Source organism: Hypomesus transpacificus, chromosome 14 (assembly GCF_021917145.1).
Source record: "Hypomesus transpacificus isolate Combined female chromosome 14, fHypTra1, whole genome shotgun sequence".
In the NCBI taxonomy this organism is placed as follows: domain Eukaryota; kingdom Metazoa; phylum Chordata; class Actinopteri; order Osmeriformes; family Osmeridae; genus Hypomesus; species Hypomesus transpacificus.
Genome location: NC_061073.1, coordinates 5,089,679 through 5,106,584, shown reverse-complemented (window position 1 = coordinate 5,106,584; position 16,906 = coordinate 5,089,679). Strand labels below are relative to the sequence as shown.

General features: G+C 49.8%; 1 protein-coding gene across 1 annotated transcript; it reads right to left on the bottom strand.

The window, feature by feature from the left end:
• Nucleotides 1-1,776: 1,776 nt before the first annotated feature.
• Nucleotides 1,777-14,432, bottom strand: igf1ra (insulin-like growth factor 1a receptor). The gene is made up of 17 exons (XM_047033791.1): nucleotides 14,133-14,432; nucleotides 13,087-13,223; nucleotides 12,582-12,726; nucleotides 11,028-11,236; nucleotides 10,757-10,883; nucleotides 10,426-10,661; nucleotides 10,142-10,309; nucleotides 9,717-9,924; nucleotides 5,397-5,674; nucleotides 5,121-5,263; nucleotides 4,855-5,017; nucleotides 4,657-4,759; nucleotides 4,455-4,525; nucleotides 4,101-4,330; nucleotides 3,492-3,596; nucleotides 2,140-2,299; nucleotides 1,777-1,910 (listed from the first exon to the last, which is right to left on the bottom strand). Exons 1-17 carry the CDS (start codon nucleotides 14,339-14,341, stop codon nucleotides 1,777-1,779), a joined length of 2,826 nt encoding a protein of 941 aa, XP_046889747.1. The 5' UTR covers nucleotides 14,342-14,432.
• Between the last annotated feature and the right edge of the window lie 2,474 nt (nucleotides 14,433-16,906).

Here is a 16,906-nt window from a genome sequence, read left to right as displayed (position 1 = left end):
AGGAGCATCTTTCACACACGGGACCACGGAATCCCTTCTATGGTCCTCAGTTTACTGCTGAGGAGGAAGCACCTTGCCAGGCCCGCAGAGCGAGGGGGGGGCAGGGGGGCTCATGATGTCACCGCACTCCATTTAATCCTTGACGTAAATGTCACCAGTCAAGCCCTGGCTCGGCTCACCACGAGCACGCCGATCACATGACAGAATACGCACATTCAGCCTGGACTGGAAACAGAAGCCGAGGCAATGCTGGGGCTCTACTCGTCACCATGACACCACGAAGATAGAGTAACAAAGGAGAAAAAAACAACATCAACAACTTGAGCAAGTGTGCTCGCTCTTATAAGCCTGAGGGAGGGAGTTGTGGAGGTGAAAGATACCCTCAAGTGTTGCCGGAGTAGTTTGGGTGAAGGTGAAGGGAGAAGGATTCGGGCAGACAGCAGAACTTACAGCATGTCAGGGCAGTTGTCAGACTTGTCCAGGAGCCCTCCCTCCATGACGAAGCGCAGCACCTGCTCGTTGGACATGCCCTGATACGGCTGCTCTGCTAGGGTGGCAATCTCCCACAGCACCACCCCGAACGACCTGCAGGGAGAGACAGAGGGAGTCCTGTTAAACACACGTACTTTGCGCACCCAAACACACAGGTATGCACGCACAAAGGCGCGCACACTCACTCGCATTTGAACTCTTGTCTCAGGACTGTGAAACTACACTCTGCACTGCTCGTAAATCCATGTTAAATCATACAGACCCTGAAGGGTGTAAAAGGAGACTCATGGCTTTGAACAAGTATGATGCCTTTTGAGGGATGGCGTAATATCTGTCACCCTGAAGTAAATGATGCATGATGCCAAAGAACATAATGTTCATTTGATGGACTTTGCTGTTGCAGTGCTTTGAGCGCGTGGCATTATTATACATGCCCTTTTGTGGTACAACACTGAGACCACCATGCAATCACACAAGAAACAAAAAAAAACCTTGACGGCAAATGTTTCGAGTATTTGCAAGCTCTCTCTCATATTATTTCTGCTGGCACGGCATCAAAGACAGCATTCAACCAGAAGAAAAAACACCTCCCGGAAAAAAGACAAATACAAGAATGACTAGTATCTCATAGTCCAGATTCGGGAGTGTGTTGATGGACAAGGCCAAATTGGAGTCAGGCGGCTTCTCTATTGAAACAAATACGAACACCTACTGCTTAGGATCACAGGAGCCCAGGATGGGTTCCCGCAATGCTCGTGTTCATCTGGGGAACTTCAAAGAGGGAGATATGGAGTGTGGCGTAGAGGTGGGTTTCTGCTGGCAATCTAACCCCTCATTTGAAAACATCTGGAGCAGTTTAAGTGTGCTTGTAGGGACCGACCCGTGGGACACTTTCGATTGGGAAACAAAACTAGAGACCAAGTAAACGACTATGGTTCTCCGCTCCAGAACATTCCTGACACTTGGGGTGGAGCCTCGACGTCCGGACACACTCAATCTGTGTTCCTGTGAAGACGTTTAGCAAGAATAGGGCTCCTCTCGATCACCCTGCTGTATCTACAACATTATCTGTTACAAGTATTGATTTCACTGATGCACATTTCCATTACATGCATACACACGCTGTCAAACTAACTGTATGTTTGTGTGCATGTGCCTACATACATTATTAAACTGTGTGTGTGTGTTTGTGTCTACCCACATTGTCAAACTGTGTGTGTCTGTCTTCACACATTGTCAAACTGTGTGTGGGTGTGTGTGTTTGTGTGTGTATCAGATATCCTCTCACCAGACATCAGAGTTTGTGGTGAACACGCCATCTTTAAGCGACTCTGGGGACATCCAGCGGACTGGAAGGAGGCCCTTCCCTCCTTTCCTGTAGTAGTCTGTCTCGTAGATGTCTCTGGTCATGCCAAAGTCTGAAGACAAGACAAGAGGAGCAGGGCTTTAGGGGCAGACAACAGATCTCCTCTATATGAGGGAGACGGGCCCTGGAGGACTCTTCCATTCACTTCTCCACCATTTCTGGACTCCTCCATACCAGCCCCCCAAAGCACCCAGCAATCTCCAGAGACTTACTCTGGAGTTCTGACGAGACAGCTTAGCATTAAACAGACAAGCTAAGAGGGTGTTTTTTAGAGCTCTCACCTCCGATCTTGACGGTAAAGTCCTCTGCCACCATGCAGTTCCTGGCAGCCAGGTCTCTGTGGACAAACTTGTTGGCGTTGAGGTATGCCATACCGTCCGCAATCTCCCCTGCCATCTGAATCATCTTCTTCAGCGGAGGCAAGACCTGACTCACGGAGTCCTGGGGTAAAGAGTGAGCACAAGCAGCCTATTCAGTCTGTGTGTGTGTGTGTGTGTGTGTGTGTACTGTATAGGAGACGAGCAGCTCCATCTTGCTCTCTTTACTCCCACAGCTGTCAAAAAGTGAATGCTCCTGTCTTTTGATTCTTGCAGACCACCTCAGACATTTGAGTAGGTGACACAGGTTATTTTGAAGAGGTGTTGGGAAAAGTGTCGTAAGTGTAGTTGTTTTTTATAATGCATAAATAGACAATATGTTCACATTTAGGGGCAGCTAGCAAGCATTGTCTACATTGAATATTGTACCTTTTATATGTTTTTTCTTACTGGTAAATGTTTCAAATAACTTGGATTAGCATTGCACCTTTGTCAGATCAGTAGGCTATCAGATCTGATTAGCCCTTTGAAACAAACCAAATCAACACTACTCCAAAATAAGGTACTGCAATAGCAAGCATTGTCTACATTGAATATTGTACCTTTTATATGTTTTTTCTTACTGGTAAATGTTTCAAATAACTTGGATTAGCATTGCACCTTTGTCAGATCAGTAGGCTATCAGATCTGATTAGCCCTTTGAAACAAACCAAATCAACACTACTCCAAAAAGGTACTGCAATAAATTAGTTAGGCAGTGTTCAAAGTTGTTTATTATCATAGAACACAAAGCTATGCCTTTGATATAAATTAATTGTGTGTGGGAGAAATGATTCAATTCAATTATTTTGACTACAGTCTTCATGGGCATAAGCAAGGACAAAAACCTCTATATTTCATTATGTTCATGGATTATGATAAACATGCAGAAGGTCAACAAAAACTCACACAGGCTTGTTTGATTTAGCAAAATAATGATTAGGCAGGTGGTTAGCACATCTTATCCAAATCATTAAGTTAATCCACCAATTTAATGAACAAAGTTCCATCGACTTCCGGAACAATAGCAACAGCAAATTTTTGTCCATTTAGCCACTATCATTGATCGCATGACAATAGCGTTCAGACAGCTCCATTGCTTCTGTGTTTCCAAAACACCACCTCAGGCTTTTCAAAGTTAGAGATGGACTGGGTGAGGAATGTGTGGTGGGTCAGTCCGGTGGGTGACCATGCTCTACAGTGTGTGTGAGGTAGAAAGAGAGTGATGGAGGGGACAGACGGAGACTGAGAGCAGGAGGTGGCTAAACTGAACCTACCTCTTTCCGTAGTGAACGCAGGTGGCTCTTGAGGTCTCCCCGGGTCATCAGCTCCATGATCACCAAGGTGGGCTGTCCCTGAGAGACCACGCCCAGCAACCTCACCTAGGACCAATCACAACACAGCGGAGACATAGTGTCAGGTGAGACTAGGATGTAATCATTTGATTACTAAAGTATTGCATTGCATCATTATGGATCAGTCAAGACGTATGAGAGATAATATTCTCCGACTCACAAATCTAGTAGCATGACTAAAAACCTTTGAAGAAAGTAAGGAAAAAGTGAAAACTTCACCTATCCAACTGATTTCAAATTGAGCTCTATAGTTAAGTGTGGGCTTGTAAACATCCAGCCAGGCCAATAGGTTGTGACAGCTTCTTTATAAGGGTGTGTTTCCTAAACGTTTGCATCTAGCAGTGTTAATGAGAGCTTGGCTATAAGTAAGATGAGGGCCCTCAGGATTATAAAGGGCACAGTATTTCACCTCTAACCTTCGAAATCCCCCTCTCCAAAACCTTCTGTTTCGCTACTTTCCTTTCTGTGAGACCACAATCCTATGGTTTGACTGACACACAGCCTAAGCCTTTGGGCATCTGTCTTTCTCACCACATGGTGACAGTTGAATTCCTTCATGACGGAAGCCTCGTTGAGGAACTCGATGCGCTCCCTCACGCTGGCAGACTCGTTGACGGTCTTGATGGCCACGCGCGTTTCTGCCTCGTCTTTCACCACGCCCTTGGCCATGCCGTCGTAGACCATGCCGAAAGAGCCCTGGCCCAGCTCCTTGTTCATGATGATTTTCTCCCTGGCCACCTCCCACTCATCTGGCACATACACTGGAGGGGGGAGGAGTAGCCAGAGATACGGTGAGCCACATTGAAAAACACAACACTCCTGGCTGGAGAGTACATGACAGGAGATAAAGGTGGAACAGTGGACAGGTGTGAAGCTCCTTCTTACTCTCAGCTGCGCTGAAGTACTCTGGGTTGACCGAAGCATAGAGAACACCGTTTCCCAGTCTGTCGCTGTTCCTGTTTACACAACAACAACAAAAACACAGGTCTGAGCCAGCAAGTGTCAAGCAATGACAATGACTACGATAGCTGTCTGGACAACAAAGGTACGACTGTCACTGAGGAACAGATATGTAACCGACACTAACCTCTTCTTGTTGACAAAGTACACGGCGGTAATGAGGCTGGCGACCATGACTACCACTAGGATGGGAATAGTTATGACCAGGTAGAACACGCTGTCGTAGTCCACTGGAAGAGAACGAGAGGACAACCGGTTAAGCAAGCAGAAAACATTCCTCAGACGGTCATGTTCTTTGTACAAAAATCTTCTTAGCTCTCCTTACTCTTCGGTGGGGGTACGTAAAAGAACACCGGCTCTGTCCAGGATCCGTTCCCTGCTAGCGAGGTGGCGCGCATACGGACAGAGTAATTCCCAGAAGCCAGATTGGTGAGGCGAGCTCCTTTAGTGCGGTAGTGCTGGCGCGACACGCAATCGTGTTTCTCAGGCTGAAAAAGACAGGCACCTCATGTCAGGCTGTTTGCCCAGGAGGGGTGAAGGGTAAAGGAGTTAGGCTCTACACGACTGCGGGTGGTTCTGTCCCAGACTCACCTCGTTGCCCAACCGGTACTTTATCTCATACATCAGGATGAGGCCGTTGGGTCTGATTGGTTCTGGCCAGCGCAGCACCATCGATCCCGCCACCTTCTCATCCCTCTCCAGGAGCACAACCCCGGGAATGTCATCCGCTTTTTCTACAGGGGAACACACACAGTCAAAGTGGGTTCTATGCTAATGCTTTTCTAAAGGCAGGGCAACGTGGTTTTGTGTTAATTGTACCCAAAGGGGGCTGTAACGTGTGAATACAAAATGGACGTCAGGCCCCACCTGCAGGTTTGGTCCTGGAGAAGACAAAGGAAGCAGCGCTGCAGCTGCGCACTTCCTGGTTGCAGGCGTGGACGTCGATGCGGTAGACTGTGAAGGGCTGCAGGTTGGTGATCTCCATGGACTCTGTCCTGGTGCGGTCCTCCATGAAGGGGTACTCTTTCTCGGGGGGCTCCCTGTCCGTCGCGTTGCCCTCCAGGCCTGTGGTGTTGCCCGTCGCGCCACGAGCCAGTGTTCCGTTGGCCACACCAAACAGCTCCCTGCGCCGGCGCTCCGGAGGTCTGAGAGGGATGGAGGACAATGTTAGAGAGGTAGCTCAGAGGATAGAACTGCGAGGCCAAAGACAGAAGCAAGACAACGCTAGGTAGATAGACGGGGATAGAGAGAGAAAGAGAGATACAGAGAGAGAGAGAGAGAGAGAGAGAGAGAGAGAGAGAGAGAGAGAGAGACAGAGAGAGAGACAGAGAAAGGCGATGTGCCCTGCAAAACGTGTTACAACACAAAATACTGTATAAACATACCGCACAGCTATAGCCATCAAAACATCATCAACACCAACTGATGCTTATGCCTCCTTCAGAACCTGATTGCGGTGTCAATAATACGTACATGTAAACATTAATATATACAGTGGATAGATAATACATGTACATGGTAGCATCTTTCAAGGAGGCAAATATGTTTCTTGTTGTCATTTTCCCCATGTACACAACAGTTGGGGAGAAGCAATGCAACGTATATTGAAATTACAGTATGGCGAACTGGGTGTGTGTGTCCAGCTGCACTGTTCTTCTCCCTGTGGAGCTGTGTGGTGTGATGAGGTCAGAAGGGTGGGAAAGAGAGGTGGAAGGAGGACAGAGAGCAGAAACACCGTTAACACCCTGACTGGACACACACACAGTCCTACTGACACAGTTGTCCTACATATCCCAGTAGAAAAATGACAGCTTGTTCGTCCAGTCAAAGGGCACGACACTTCCGGCAAAAAAAATAATCTAAAGCCAATGGATACGTGTGCTTTCCAGACATCCACATGGTATCAAATGAAACGACATAGTGAAAAGTCATGAGGGCGAACACATAGGACGGAATCATGAGCGCCGGCGATGACTGCAGGTGAGAGCGATGATGGCGGTAGAGAGCTGGTGCCACGAGGGCCGATATTAACTGGACCTGTACAGGAGGCAGCAGCAGCAACAGCAGCAGGTCACTGGACGCTACCAGACCAGCGAGACTCCACAACAACACGCCAGGCCACCGGAGCAGCCTGGACAAGCCAGGCCAGGCATACGAACCACCCCTTACCTAGAGTCCCTGCTAGCAGACGAGTAGCGACTGGCTCTCACATGGTCTCTGAAAGGATTTGACAATGAACCCACAGTGCAGATTGGGAGTCTGACCGAGGCTGGGCTGTGTTGTCTGAGTTGGGGGGGACGTGTTGACCCAAGGGATATTGCGATGATGTTTGTGTGCCCTGTGTGCTGGTTCAAGGCAATGTGTAAGCACTCAGAAACATTTTGATAACTAGAATAGAGAAACAGTCTAAATAAACCTGTAATATCATTCATTTCATTGTCTTGTGCCACATGTTTGTATAATTTTTTGACACTAACTGAAATTATGAAAACATGTTTTAGTAGATCACCGTAATTATTCCACGACATAAGAGTATTTTGAGTGTCATAGGCATGGTTGTTGACAGGATAAATGTTGTTTTCTAAGCCCTTACAAAACAGTAACTGTTTTGACTGGACAGTCATGACAAAACAGTAGCTGTTTTGTACAGCAACTACACCTAAAAACAACTTTAATTCCAGCGGTCTGTTGCTGTCTGCAGGTTCAGAATCCTTCAGATATGAACTGGTGACAAAGAATCTACAGGAAAACATTTTTTCACACAGGGAGTGGAAAAACACAGCCGACACACTCAGACCTGTGGGAAAGCCAACAGCCATCGCACAGTCCTGTCAACATTCCATTCGCACCCTTTTAACCAGCCCAGCAGAACCTAAGAGCCAGCACTCCAAAACTATCAGTTCAAATGAACAATATACAAAACAGCAAGGAGGACCAGCCTCAAATGAAGGCACATGTTCAGGGACTGGACTGAGAGATAACCTAGCTTCACTCGTTGCAGACTAACATGAAGATGGGGTGATAGCGGGTGTCTAACAGGTACGCTGGTGTGCCCAGGGGGCAGTCTTACCTCGTGTGTGCCCCAAGGGCTCACACACACTTGCCCTCAGCTGAACCGCAAGCAACTGGACCGTGACCTTCTAAGCAGGCACGGTCTACAGCTGGTGTCCTTCCCAAACCCCCTATAAAAAGACCTCCTGGTTTCTCACCTTTACACTGCAGCAGTGGAGGGAGGGACCTGACTGCTGCCTCTGTCTGTGGTCATAGCACCATGATTTAACAGCTCTCTCCAACCACATAGGTGGAACACTGCAGCCTCACATCCAGTACCAGGGAGAGAGGGCCATCTGAGACCGGTGTAGCCTGTGGTGAGGCTAGGCGCTACCACAGTTCAGTCAAGTGTCAAATGTTCAGAGTGACACAAGATGGAGCGCGTAGAAATGAACGACACATCCAGATCAGGTTGCATTGTGTCACTCGTCTTGTGTGTCGAGCACATGCTGTACGTTGTCTGTTGGTCTTCCTGTGTACCTGTCTACCTGTTTACCTGTCTGTCTGCATGCCTGTCTGACTGTCGGCTTGCCTGTCTATCTGTTAGTCTGCCTGTCTATCTGCCTATTTGTCGAGTCTAGTCTGCTCCTGCTTGTGCACACTGGCCAGCTCAATAGGGTTCTTCCCTCCCCCCCTCATTCATTTAAATTCCAGATGGCTTTGCTGTACATTTCCTGGCATCTACTCAATCCAAACCACGACATAGACAAAGAGAGCATGTGAGAGAAGGAGGAGGAGAAAGAGCGGAGAGGAAAGGGGGGGGGGAGTCAGAATGGAAAACATTTCCTCTTCTTTCTGTTCCTGTTTTCTCCCTCTCTCTTCCCCTCGACCCTACCCACTAAACCCCTGACCTTTGGAGAAAACCGCCTTGATTCAGAGTCCAGTCCCTGCAGTGGTGTGTGATAATGCTGGCTCTGTGACGGTGGAGAGGCTGTGCATAGACAGGCCCCCCGCCACGAGCCTGTTTCCTAGACAGCCCCGAGATAACAAATCAACAAAGTCAGAAAGGCGGGCGGGGAGGATGAACGACCAAAAGGAAGAACAAAACGCTGCCTGTTTTATTGCTCCTTCATCTGAAGGCATGTTGTTTCAATTCGACCAGAGTATCACACAGGGAAGGAGAAGGAGGAGAGTGAGTGTTGTGATGATTGACCTTGGTCCAGATAAGACAGGGAAGACAATCCAACATGGAAACACTGCGCATGATCTAGTAAGCGAGTGCCTGAAGTGGAATCTCTGAGAAAGATAAACATTACATTCTATGGGGGTTGAATTGGTTTGAAAGTTTATCTGTAAACGTTTATTTTGTTATTCTTGGGTTATACAGTGTAGAGTAAGTAGTGGATATTCTGCTCTAGAGTTTCACATAGTCCTATGCAATGCCAGGAAGACACTGATGGCCATCTGGTATGTAGAGACAAATGATCCGAACTCCCTCTGAAAGGATTTCCCTTTCAAACTGCAATCAGGGTCTCGGTATGAGCAAATGCGCCTGTGTTTCACTGTGTTTCAGTGCCCTACGTGTGTGTTATAATCCCGTAGCAAAGTGCATCCGCATGTGTCCACCGTATGGAATCAAAGTCTTTGAAACGGCAAAAAACATCCGCAGCCACAAGCAAGGTAGAGAGCTCAACACAACCCAGATGTCAGTCCCCGTGGTGGGGAACAAAAGCCGTAAGCGACTGGAAGTGTGCAGCGGGCCCCGGCCCTTCAGAAGCCCTAATCACATCTCTCTCCTGTTTGTTTGTGCTGTCTCAATGACTGCCCGCTAGGCCCTAATATCCCGCCACTGCTGTCGTCATGGCAATGGAAAAAGCCACGAGGGTTGTGAGTGGGGAGGGTTTGGATCCTGCTCAGCACGTCTCCCTGTTAGAACCAACCAAGGCCTAGCCTCCCAGCAAGCCCCCCTCCTCCCCCACCCCCGTGTTTAGATCCTGCCGGGCCTTGAGAGGAACAATTACGCCACTCTGAGCTATTAAAGTCAACAAGGGGCCAGACTGTGTGCCCAGCTCTGTGATAGTCATCTCCATCCCCTGAGAGGAGTTCTGGGAGAGTCCGGGGGCCAAACACTGGAGACAGATGTCTGCTGCCCCATCTGGGACTGGGCACGGGGGCTCCTCGCTGGCTGGCACCTACCTGGGCGTGAAGATGGCGTTGTGCAAGACGTTCTCAAAGACTTTGCGGTAGGCCCGGTCGTCCTTTTCCTTCTGCTTCTCCTCCTTGGTCTTGGGGCAGCGGCAGCAGGAGCCCTTCTCTGGCCCGGAAGAGTCCGGCTTGGTGGGCTTGGTGTCCTCCTCGGTGTCGGACAGGCCTGTGGCGGAGATCCGGATTGGGATCTTCAGCTCTGCAGGAGGGGGAACCACAACGTTTAACCCCGAAGGAACATCTATGGACAATGAAAGCTGAAGAGTAGGGGAGCAGGTGCTCTTTCCTTGAGGCAAAAAACTTGTGAGGGAATGGACTCGACTGAAAAAATGTATCAGGGTCGGAGGAAGAGGTTGAGAATGATGATGAGGGTGGTGGAGATAATGGTGTTGATGATGATGGGGATGAAGGCTGACCTTTGGAGCAGTAGTTGTGCATGTAGAGCTCTTTGTCCTCGGGCTGCTGTTGCCAGCGGAGCAGGTAGAAGGTCAGGTTACCGTTGGGCGAGAGGGGAGGCGACCAGCGGACCACCAGCTTGGACGAGGAGTTAGCGTATGAGCGCATGTCCTTTGGCATGGATGGCTCTGTAATGACAAGGCACAAAAACGGTTCTGTGTGTTACCTTTCAAAAACCTCTCACACCCCGACACTCGCTAACAACGCAAAACAATGAGTCCTAAGAAAGTGTGTGTTAGCTTACGCGACGGGCTGGTGCGGATGTACACCACCTCACTCTTGGCTCCTAGGATGTGTTTATCGTCAACCTGCAGGGTGATGGCCTTGACGAAGATGGCGTACTGGGTCCAGGGCTTGAGAGGCGACAGCAGGACACCGGGGTCGGAGTTCTTGTCCTCGGGAAGGTCGACGTCCACCATGTTCCAACTGTCCGAGCCACAACCGTCCTGACCGTCGAACTCCGTAATGTTCTGGAACGGTCTGGAACGTGAGGAAAAGCATAATAGGGTTAGCGGACACAGAAACGGGGGGGAAATTGGGATGTGATGCCGTGCCACGTCAACACATGTACTCACGCCTCCTTGTAGTAGACAATGAAGCTGATGAGGTCCCTGTAGTCTGGGGGCCGGTAGCGCTCCCAGGTCAACTTAATCCTGTTGCTCATGGTGCTGTTGGACTTGAACTTCAGGATGTGGCTTTCACCTACACACGCGCACACATGCGGACACATCACGTATGACGACAGCAGGAAACAAAATCACTTTTGGGTTTGATTTTAACAGCAAAACAGTAACGAGCGCCTCTTAATGCGTGCTGGCCGTGCCGCAGCATCAGCGCAAAACTCACAGCTCGCCCTGTCCCCGTTGTTGCGGACGTCGTCTGCCTCTAGCTTCTTGGCGACGCCTGTGTTCTCCCACATCTTGTGGATCTCCGACATGCAGAGTTTGGGGTTGAAGCGGAAAAAGAGACTTCCGGCCTTGACGGTGAGGTTGTGTTGACTCCAGTCCCACAAGTACTGCAGGTGCTGGTTGTCGATGGCAGAGAAGGCATACATCCTGGGAAAGGAGTGAGAGAGAGAACAGCTCATGAACGACGCAGATGTTCAGGTAGCCATGGCAACTCGAGAAAAGCTGGCGCCAGCCGGTAGGGGAGCGACTCCCCGAAGCCCTCGATTATTCGATCTGAGCTTTGGCTCCGAACGAGTCGTCGGAAATGTTGTCAAAACGCACGGCCTAGTTTTCCATCTGGTGGCTGCGCAAAGTGTTAACAGGAGCGGACGTCAGAGGGGATCGGGTTTCCTGGTTGGAGGGAGTGTCCGTCTCGGAGCGAGGCGCGCTCACACGGAGATGAAACAGGACCTGACCGACACTCCCAGCTCCACGCTGCACCTCAGAAGCGAGGAGAATGCCAGGCCTCCACAGAGGCATTCCGTGAGCTGAAACCCTAACCCAGGGAGAGATGACAACAAGACGACTGAAAGGCTTTCCCACGACCCTTCTGGACATCTCCAGAAAAGCACTCTCTCTCTCTCTTTTTTTTTTCTCTTTCTTTCTTTCTCTCTCTCTCTCTCTCTCTCTCTCTACAGTCTCTTCTGTCTCCCTCCCTCCCTTCCCCTCTCTCTCTCTCTCTCTCTCTCGCTCTCTCTCTCTCCCCTCTCTCTCTCTCTCTCTCTCTCTCTCTCTCTCTCCCCTCTCTCTCTCTCTCTCTCTCTCTCTCTCTCTCTCTCTGTCTCACCTCTCTCTCTCTCTATGTGTCTCTCAGAGTGGATAATCTGGAGGTGACATCATGATATCGCCGGAATAGGCCCGGAATAGGGGCCTGAGTTTGCATTCAGACAGCTCATACAGGGACTGAGGGAGAGGCAAAGTCTTTTTGCATGTGTGAATTCTTCCGTGCTCTCAATCATCTGAGCAAGCAAACCCGTTTAGGTGGTACAAGTAGCTAAGTATACAGTAAATTTTTCGGGACATATCAGACATTCTTGTGTTGGGTGTATGGTATATGTGACGACCCCTTATTGTCTTTGTGAGGGAGACTAGGTGACTAGGTGTAAAAGACGGGCTTCCTACTGTAGGCTGTGGTTCAAAGAGGACACGTCCCCTAATCCAAACACAAAGCTTAACCCGGAGAGAGAGAGAGAGAGAGAGAGAGAGAGAGAGAGAGAGAGAGAGAGAGAGAGAGAGACAGAGAGAGAGAGAGAGAGAGAGAGAGAGAGAGAGACGGAGAACATAACATAACCGAGGAGAGGCCGATAAATGAAATAAAGATAGATAGAGAGAGAGAGAGAGAGAGAGAGAGAGAGAGAGGGGGAGAGAGACAGAGAGAGGAGAGAAAGAAAGAAACAGAGAAAGAAAACGAGGGCTGGGGGAACAGAGAGTACACCAGAGAGAGCAGCCCTACCCATCAAAGAGCTCCTCCCCATGAATGTAGCGCAGGCTCTTGAGGAAGGACAGAGAGCCCAGCGTGTGGGAGTGTCTTATCCTCACATAGCCCGTCACTGTCTGGATCAGGCCCATGAAGCTCTCCAGCTCTGACACAATGTTACCTAGAGTTAGGGGAAACACACACACACGCACGCACACACACATATACAGCATGTGAGAGCCATGTCTCTGAACACATTAAACACACACCCACGTCACGCTCAATGCTCTGGAGGCCGTGTGCACGGAGTTGTCGGAATGTTATCGGACGCGAGAGATAACCCTCAAGTCTCTCTGTCAACACAGTCAATAAATAGCATAATGGCATGATGGTGATAACTGAGTTGTGGCTCAGGCAGCTGATGCCATGTTGACAGTGTGGGACCACAACACAGTGGTTCTGCCAGCACCCACTCTGTCCGGAGGGAGGGAGGTGTGTGGGGCGGGGCGGGGGGGGGGGGGGGGGGGGGGGGGGTACTTACTGCCACGGCGGATGTTGATTTGCAGGTTGCCTTTGATGACAGTGCAGCCCATGAGAGACTGAGCGGCGTCCACAGAGTCGATGACCTTCGAGTCACAGATCTTATCGCATAGTCCGTCACAGGCGGTGCAAAACATGCTGTACCGGGGGGGAGAGGGGGACACGGGGAAGGAGGGGGGGAGGAGAAAGAGGGAAAAAGAGAAGAGATGAGAGAAAGAGTTAAAGAACTACCGAGGGGAAAGAAATTGGCCAAAACAACCACACACATCTTTAAAAACACCATCTTGTAAACTCCCTAAAATTGCAAAAACACCCAGCAGTGAATTATGTCGGAGGTGAAAGGTCATCTCCTTCATTCTCCTCCGTCTTGTGATCTGTCCTGTGTTCTCATTGTGAACATTAACTTTCCAGAGAGAGTGGCTTACTCTGTTGGCCTTTGAGACAAAACATGGCTTAAGTGTCCCAAAAATGGCTGGCAACAAAGACTCAACACACGGCATTTGCCACACGCCGAATCAAAACATTGAGTTAAGTAATGCCGAGTCACAAACAAGCAGGCATTCTCCTATCCTAAGTTAATGTCAAACAGCAGTAACGTCGAATCTGTGATGAATCTCTTCTAAATGCCTGTTGGCTGTGTTCTTTCCTGGGAATCTACAAGTGTTTGATCTTGTGTATGGGATGCTGAATTCAGCAAAATTCCCCCCCCCCCACACCCCCTCCTCCCCCACCAACCAACCCACCCTAACCCCCAAAGTGTTTCTGGAAAGTCGTGGGAAGTCCACCCCCTTCAATCATTTATGGCCTAATGTTGTTTTGCGCCTCAGGCCCTCCCATCTCCGAGCCTGTCCTTGCGGAGGGGTGAGCGAGTGCTCCGTACACTGAGGGGGTGAGCTGCAGGGGAAGGTTCATCCGCAGGTGAAGGAATCTCGATGGAAATTCACACACGTGGCCACAAAGTACACAGCACAGGCCGCAGTGGTGGAAGACGGCGCGTCGCCGGCGAGCGTCGCCACCTCTCTGTCCGAACGCCTCCTGTCATCTCACCTGTTGGTCTCGTTGCGGGTGAAACCCGACGGGCACTCGGGCATGCACTCCCCCGCGTGGATGACAAAGTCAAAGTCGCTGGGCAGGTGCACGCGGGCGCAAAGGTCCATGGTGATGCAGCGCCAGCCCTCAAACTTGTACGTGTCCGGGGGGCAGCTGGCCACGCAGCGGTCCTCGTGGAAGTAGTTCTGGCAGGCCGCACACGCCATGTCGTTGTCTGGCTCCGTGCAGCTGCCCAGGCACTGGCTGTGGCAACACTCGCCTGAGTCGGTGCACACCCGCCGGTCGCATTTTGCTGGGCACTCTAGAATGGACAGATAGAAAGAGAGAGAGAGAGAGAGACAGAGAGAGAGAGACAGAGAGAGAGAGAAAGAGAAAGAAAGAGAGAGACAGAGACAGAGACGCAGAGACACAGACAGACAGGGGGTTAGTAATCCATCTGATTCAGTGTGTCTTTCGCTGCTTCTGCAGAATATTACTGTCAGTCTGCACCCCTGGTCACACTAATGCAGCTAATAGATAATGTAAGGATCATCATTTAACGCTGCGACATGTTAATATAGTCTCAAAATCCAATGAATTATATTGCTTTTAGGTCTGCTATGTGGCTTTTAGACTGGAATACATTCATAAGTGTTTTTCTCTGGAGAGGAAAACCTGTTAAATGGGTATATTATTAGACCTGTATCAAGTGGTACTGACTGAGGATAGCAGAGAGGGTTCGTAGGTGGGACGAGAGCCTCGCATTTAACCGTGTGTGTGTGTGTGTTTGTGTGTTTGCACGACATGTATGTGTATGCATCACTGCCCTGTAGGCATGTTTGAAGATTTGCTTGCAGTGAAATGGTCATGTCTGAGCAGAGCTGAGGAGGAGGGTTGGGGAGTAGAGCAGGGGACCAAGTGCAGTTCCATCGGGTTCCTGAATGTCAACACAGGAGCCCTCTCCACCCTATACCAGCCTTGTGAGGGATCGACAGAGCATACGCCTAGGACCGTTAGGAGACAGGGGAAAAAACTCGAGGGAAGAATGAAGTCTCTCTAGCAGATGGGCAGTTGTTGATTCCAGTAGCGGGGGAGGGAGGGAGGGAGGGAAGGAGGGAAGGAGGGAAGGAGGGAGGGAGCTCAGAACTGCTGGGTCTAAACCACCGCGGCAAGGGAGAAAAACCCAGTACAGACTCCTGTGGCCTACTGGTAAACTCCTGGTCGAATGAGGCGTTTCTCGTTATGCACCGTGGATCGTGATCCACACAGGACCTCCTTCTACATGGCCTATTCAGAAAGACAACAGCAGCTTCCCAGGGAGATGCTCCTGGTCTGTGCGGGCCGTGAGAAAATCGACCGTAAAACCGTTCTGTGGAGAAAACGCTGGCATGTTTCAAATTAAGCTTTTAGCAAACATGAATAACAGAATCCTCCCTGTGTTTGGTGAGCGCCACACGGCAATGTGGTATCAATAACACACACATTCCACATGGCCGGCGCAGACAAAGACTTCTGCAGCACAGCAAAACAGGGTCCAACTGAACTCTATTGAAGATACTGCCATTCCTTTAACTATCCGCATTTCCTTCAGCAGGGTAGTTTTGGGTCCCAGTGTGACCTAAACATGACACAACTTGACTGTTACTGTTACGTAGCTTCCTGTAATAAGATCTAAAGATGTTAAGACCTAAGAGGTATTAATCCCAGTAATGACCACTTACAGACGGATAATCCTATATGTATTACAGTACATGGGATGGAGTCACTGGCAGGGGACACCAGAGATGGTGCTGTTCCACAGTGGCACCCCCTGGACACCAAACGATCAGCAGGCCCCAGAGCCGGGATGGAGTACTCAGTGAATGGATGTGGGGCAGGTCTGGGTGACCCAGAATGTGTTTGCTTACTGCTGATTATCCCCCTGTCGAAATAGGAGGCCATCAGTAAAACACCCGCTCCAGGCGAGAGGGGCACGCGGCCCTCCTGGTTCCTAAGCAACCGTCTCCTGGTGCAGATGTGGCAGGGAGAGGGGAGGGAAGGCACACAGACAGGTCTCCACCACGAGCAGAGCTGCTCAGCACGGCTGGAGGAGTCAAACCAGGCCTGGGGATCTGGGCTTGGGGGGGGGGGGGGGGGGGGGGGGAGCCTAAATCACTACATGTCGAATGATGCATATGCACTGTAGAAGACGGGTTCTGTATGTACTAGTTGGTGGTTTAGTGGGTGGTTATGAGGAAGAGAGGGATGATTGGAAGAGAGGGAGGAAGAGAAGGAGAGAAATAGAGAGAGAGAAATAGAGAGGGAGGGAGGGAGGGTTTTCGGATGTGAATGATGGGCCGCTGTCACGTGTCTGGTGCAGCGCTTTGTGAATCAGCATTGGAGAAAGAGCAGGTCTGCTGAGCTAATCTCTAGATTCATATTTTACGCTGCTTTTCTTAATATCTCTGTACATTAAGAATGGTTTGGCGCACTACAGCAATACCGCAGAACTAACCAGACCAAATCAGATTCCTTTCGCAGGGGAGCCGATTAATCCCACTCTTAACCATTTCTCAGATACTTGAGATTCTTTCTCACATTCAATCAAATCAAACACTGTTCACGAGGTGAACTGACTCGACTGGAACATTCCTGCCAAGTTCCTACAAAATGGAGAAAAATGCTAACATTCTCAGCTATTTGCTCCAAAGAACACATGGGTTTGATCAAACTCAATTCTCAAGATGCCTTTAGCGGAGGGGGAGTTAACTATTACAGTAAAGGGTTATGAGTATGGATGCTCTTGCGGACTG

Coding starts and splice junctions, on each gene's coding strand:
- igf1ra (XM_047033791.1), bottom strand. CDS start 14,341: ATGGCGTGTGCGGCCTGCCAGAACTACTTCCACGAGGACCGCTGCGTG. Junction 11,237..12,581: donor GGGGAGGAGCTCTTTGATGG/GTAGGGCTGCTC, acceptor CTCCTTTCCCAG/GATGTATGCCTTCTCTGCCA. Junction 9,925..10,141: donor GCACAACTACTGCTCCAAAG/GTCAGCCTTCAT, acceptor CCCCTCCTGCAG/AGCTGAAGATCCCAATCCGG.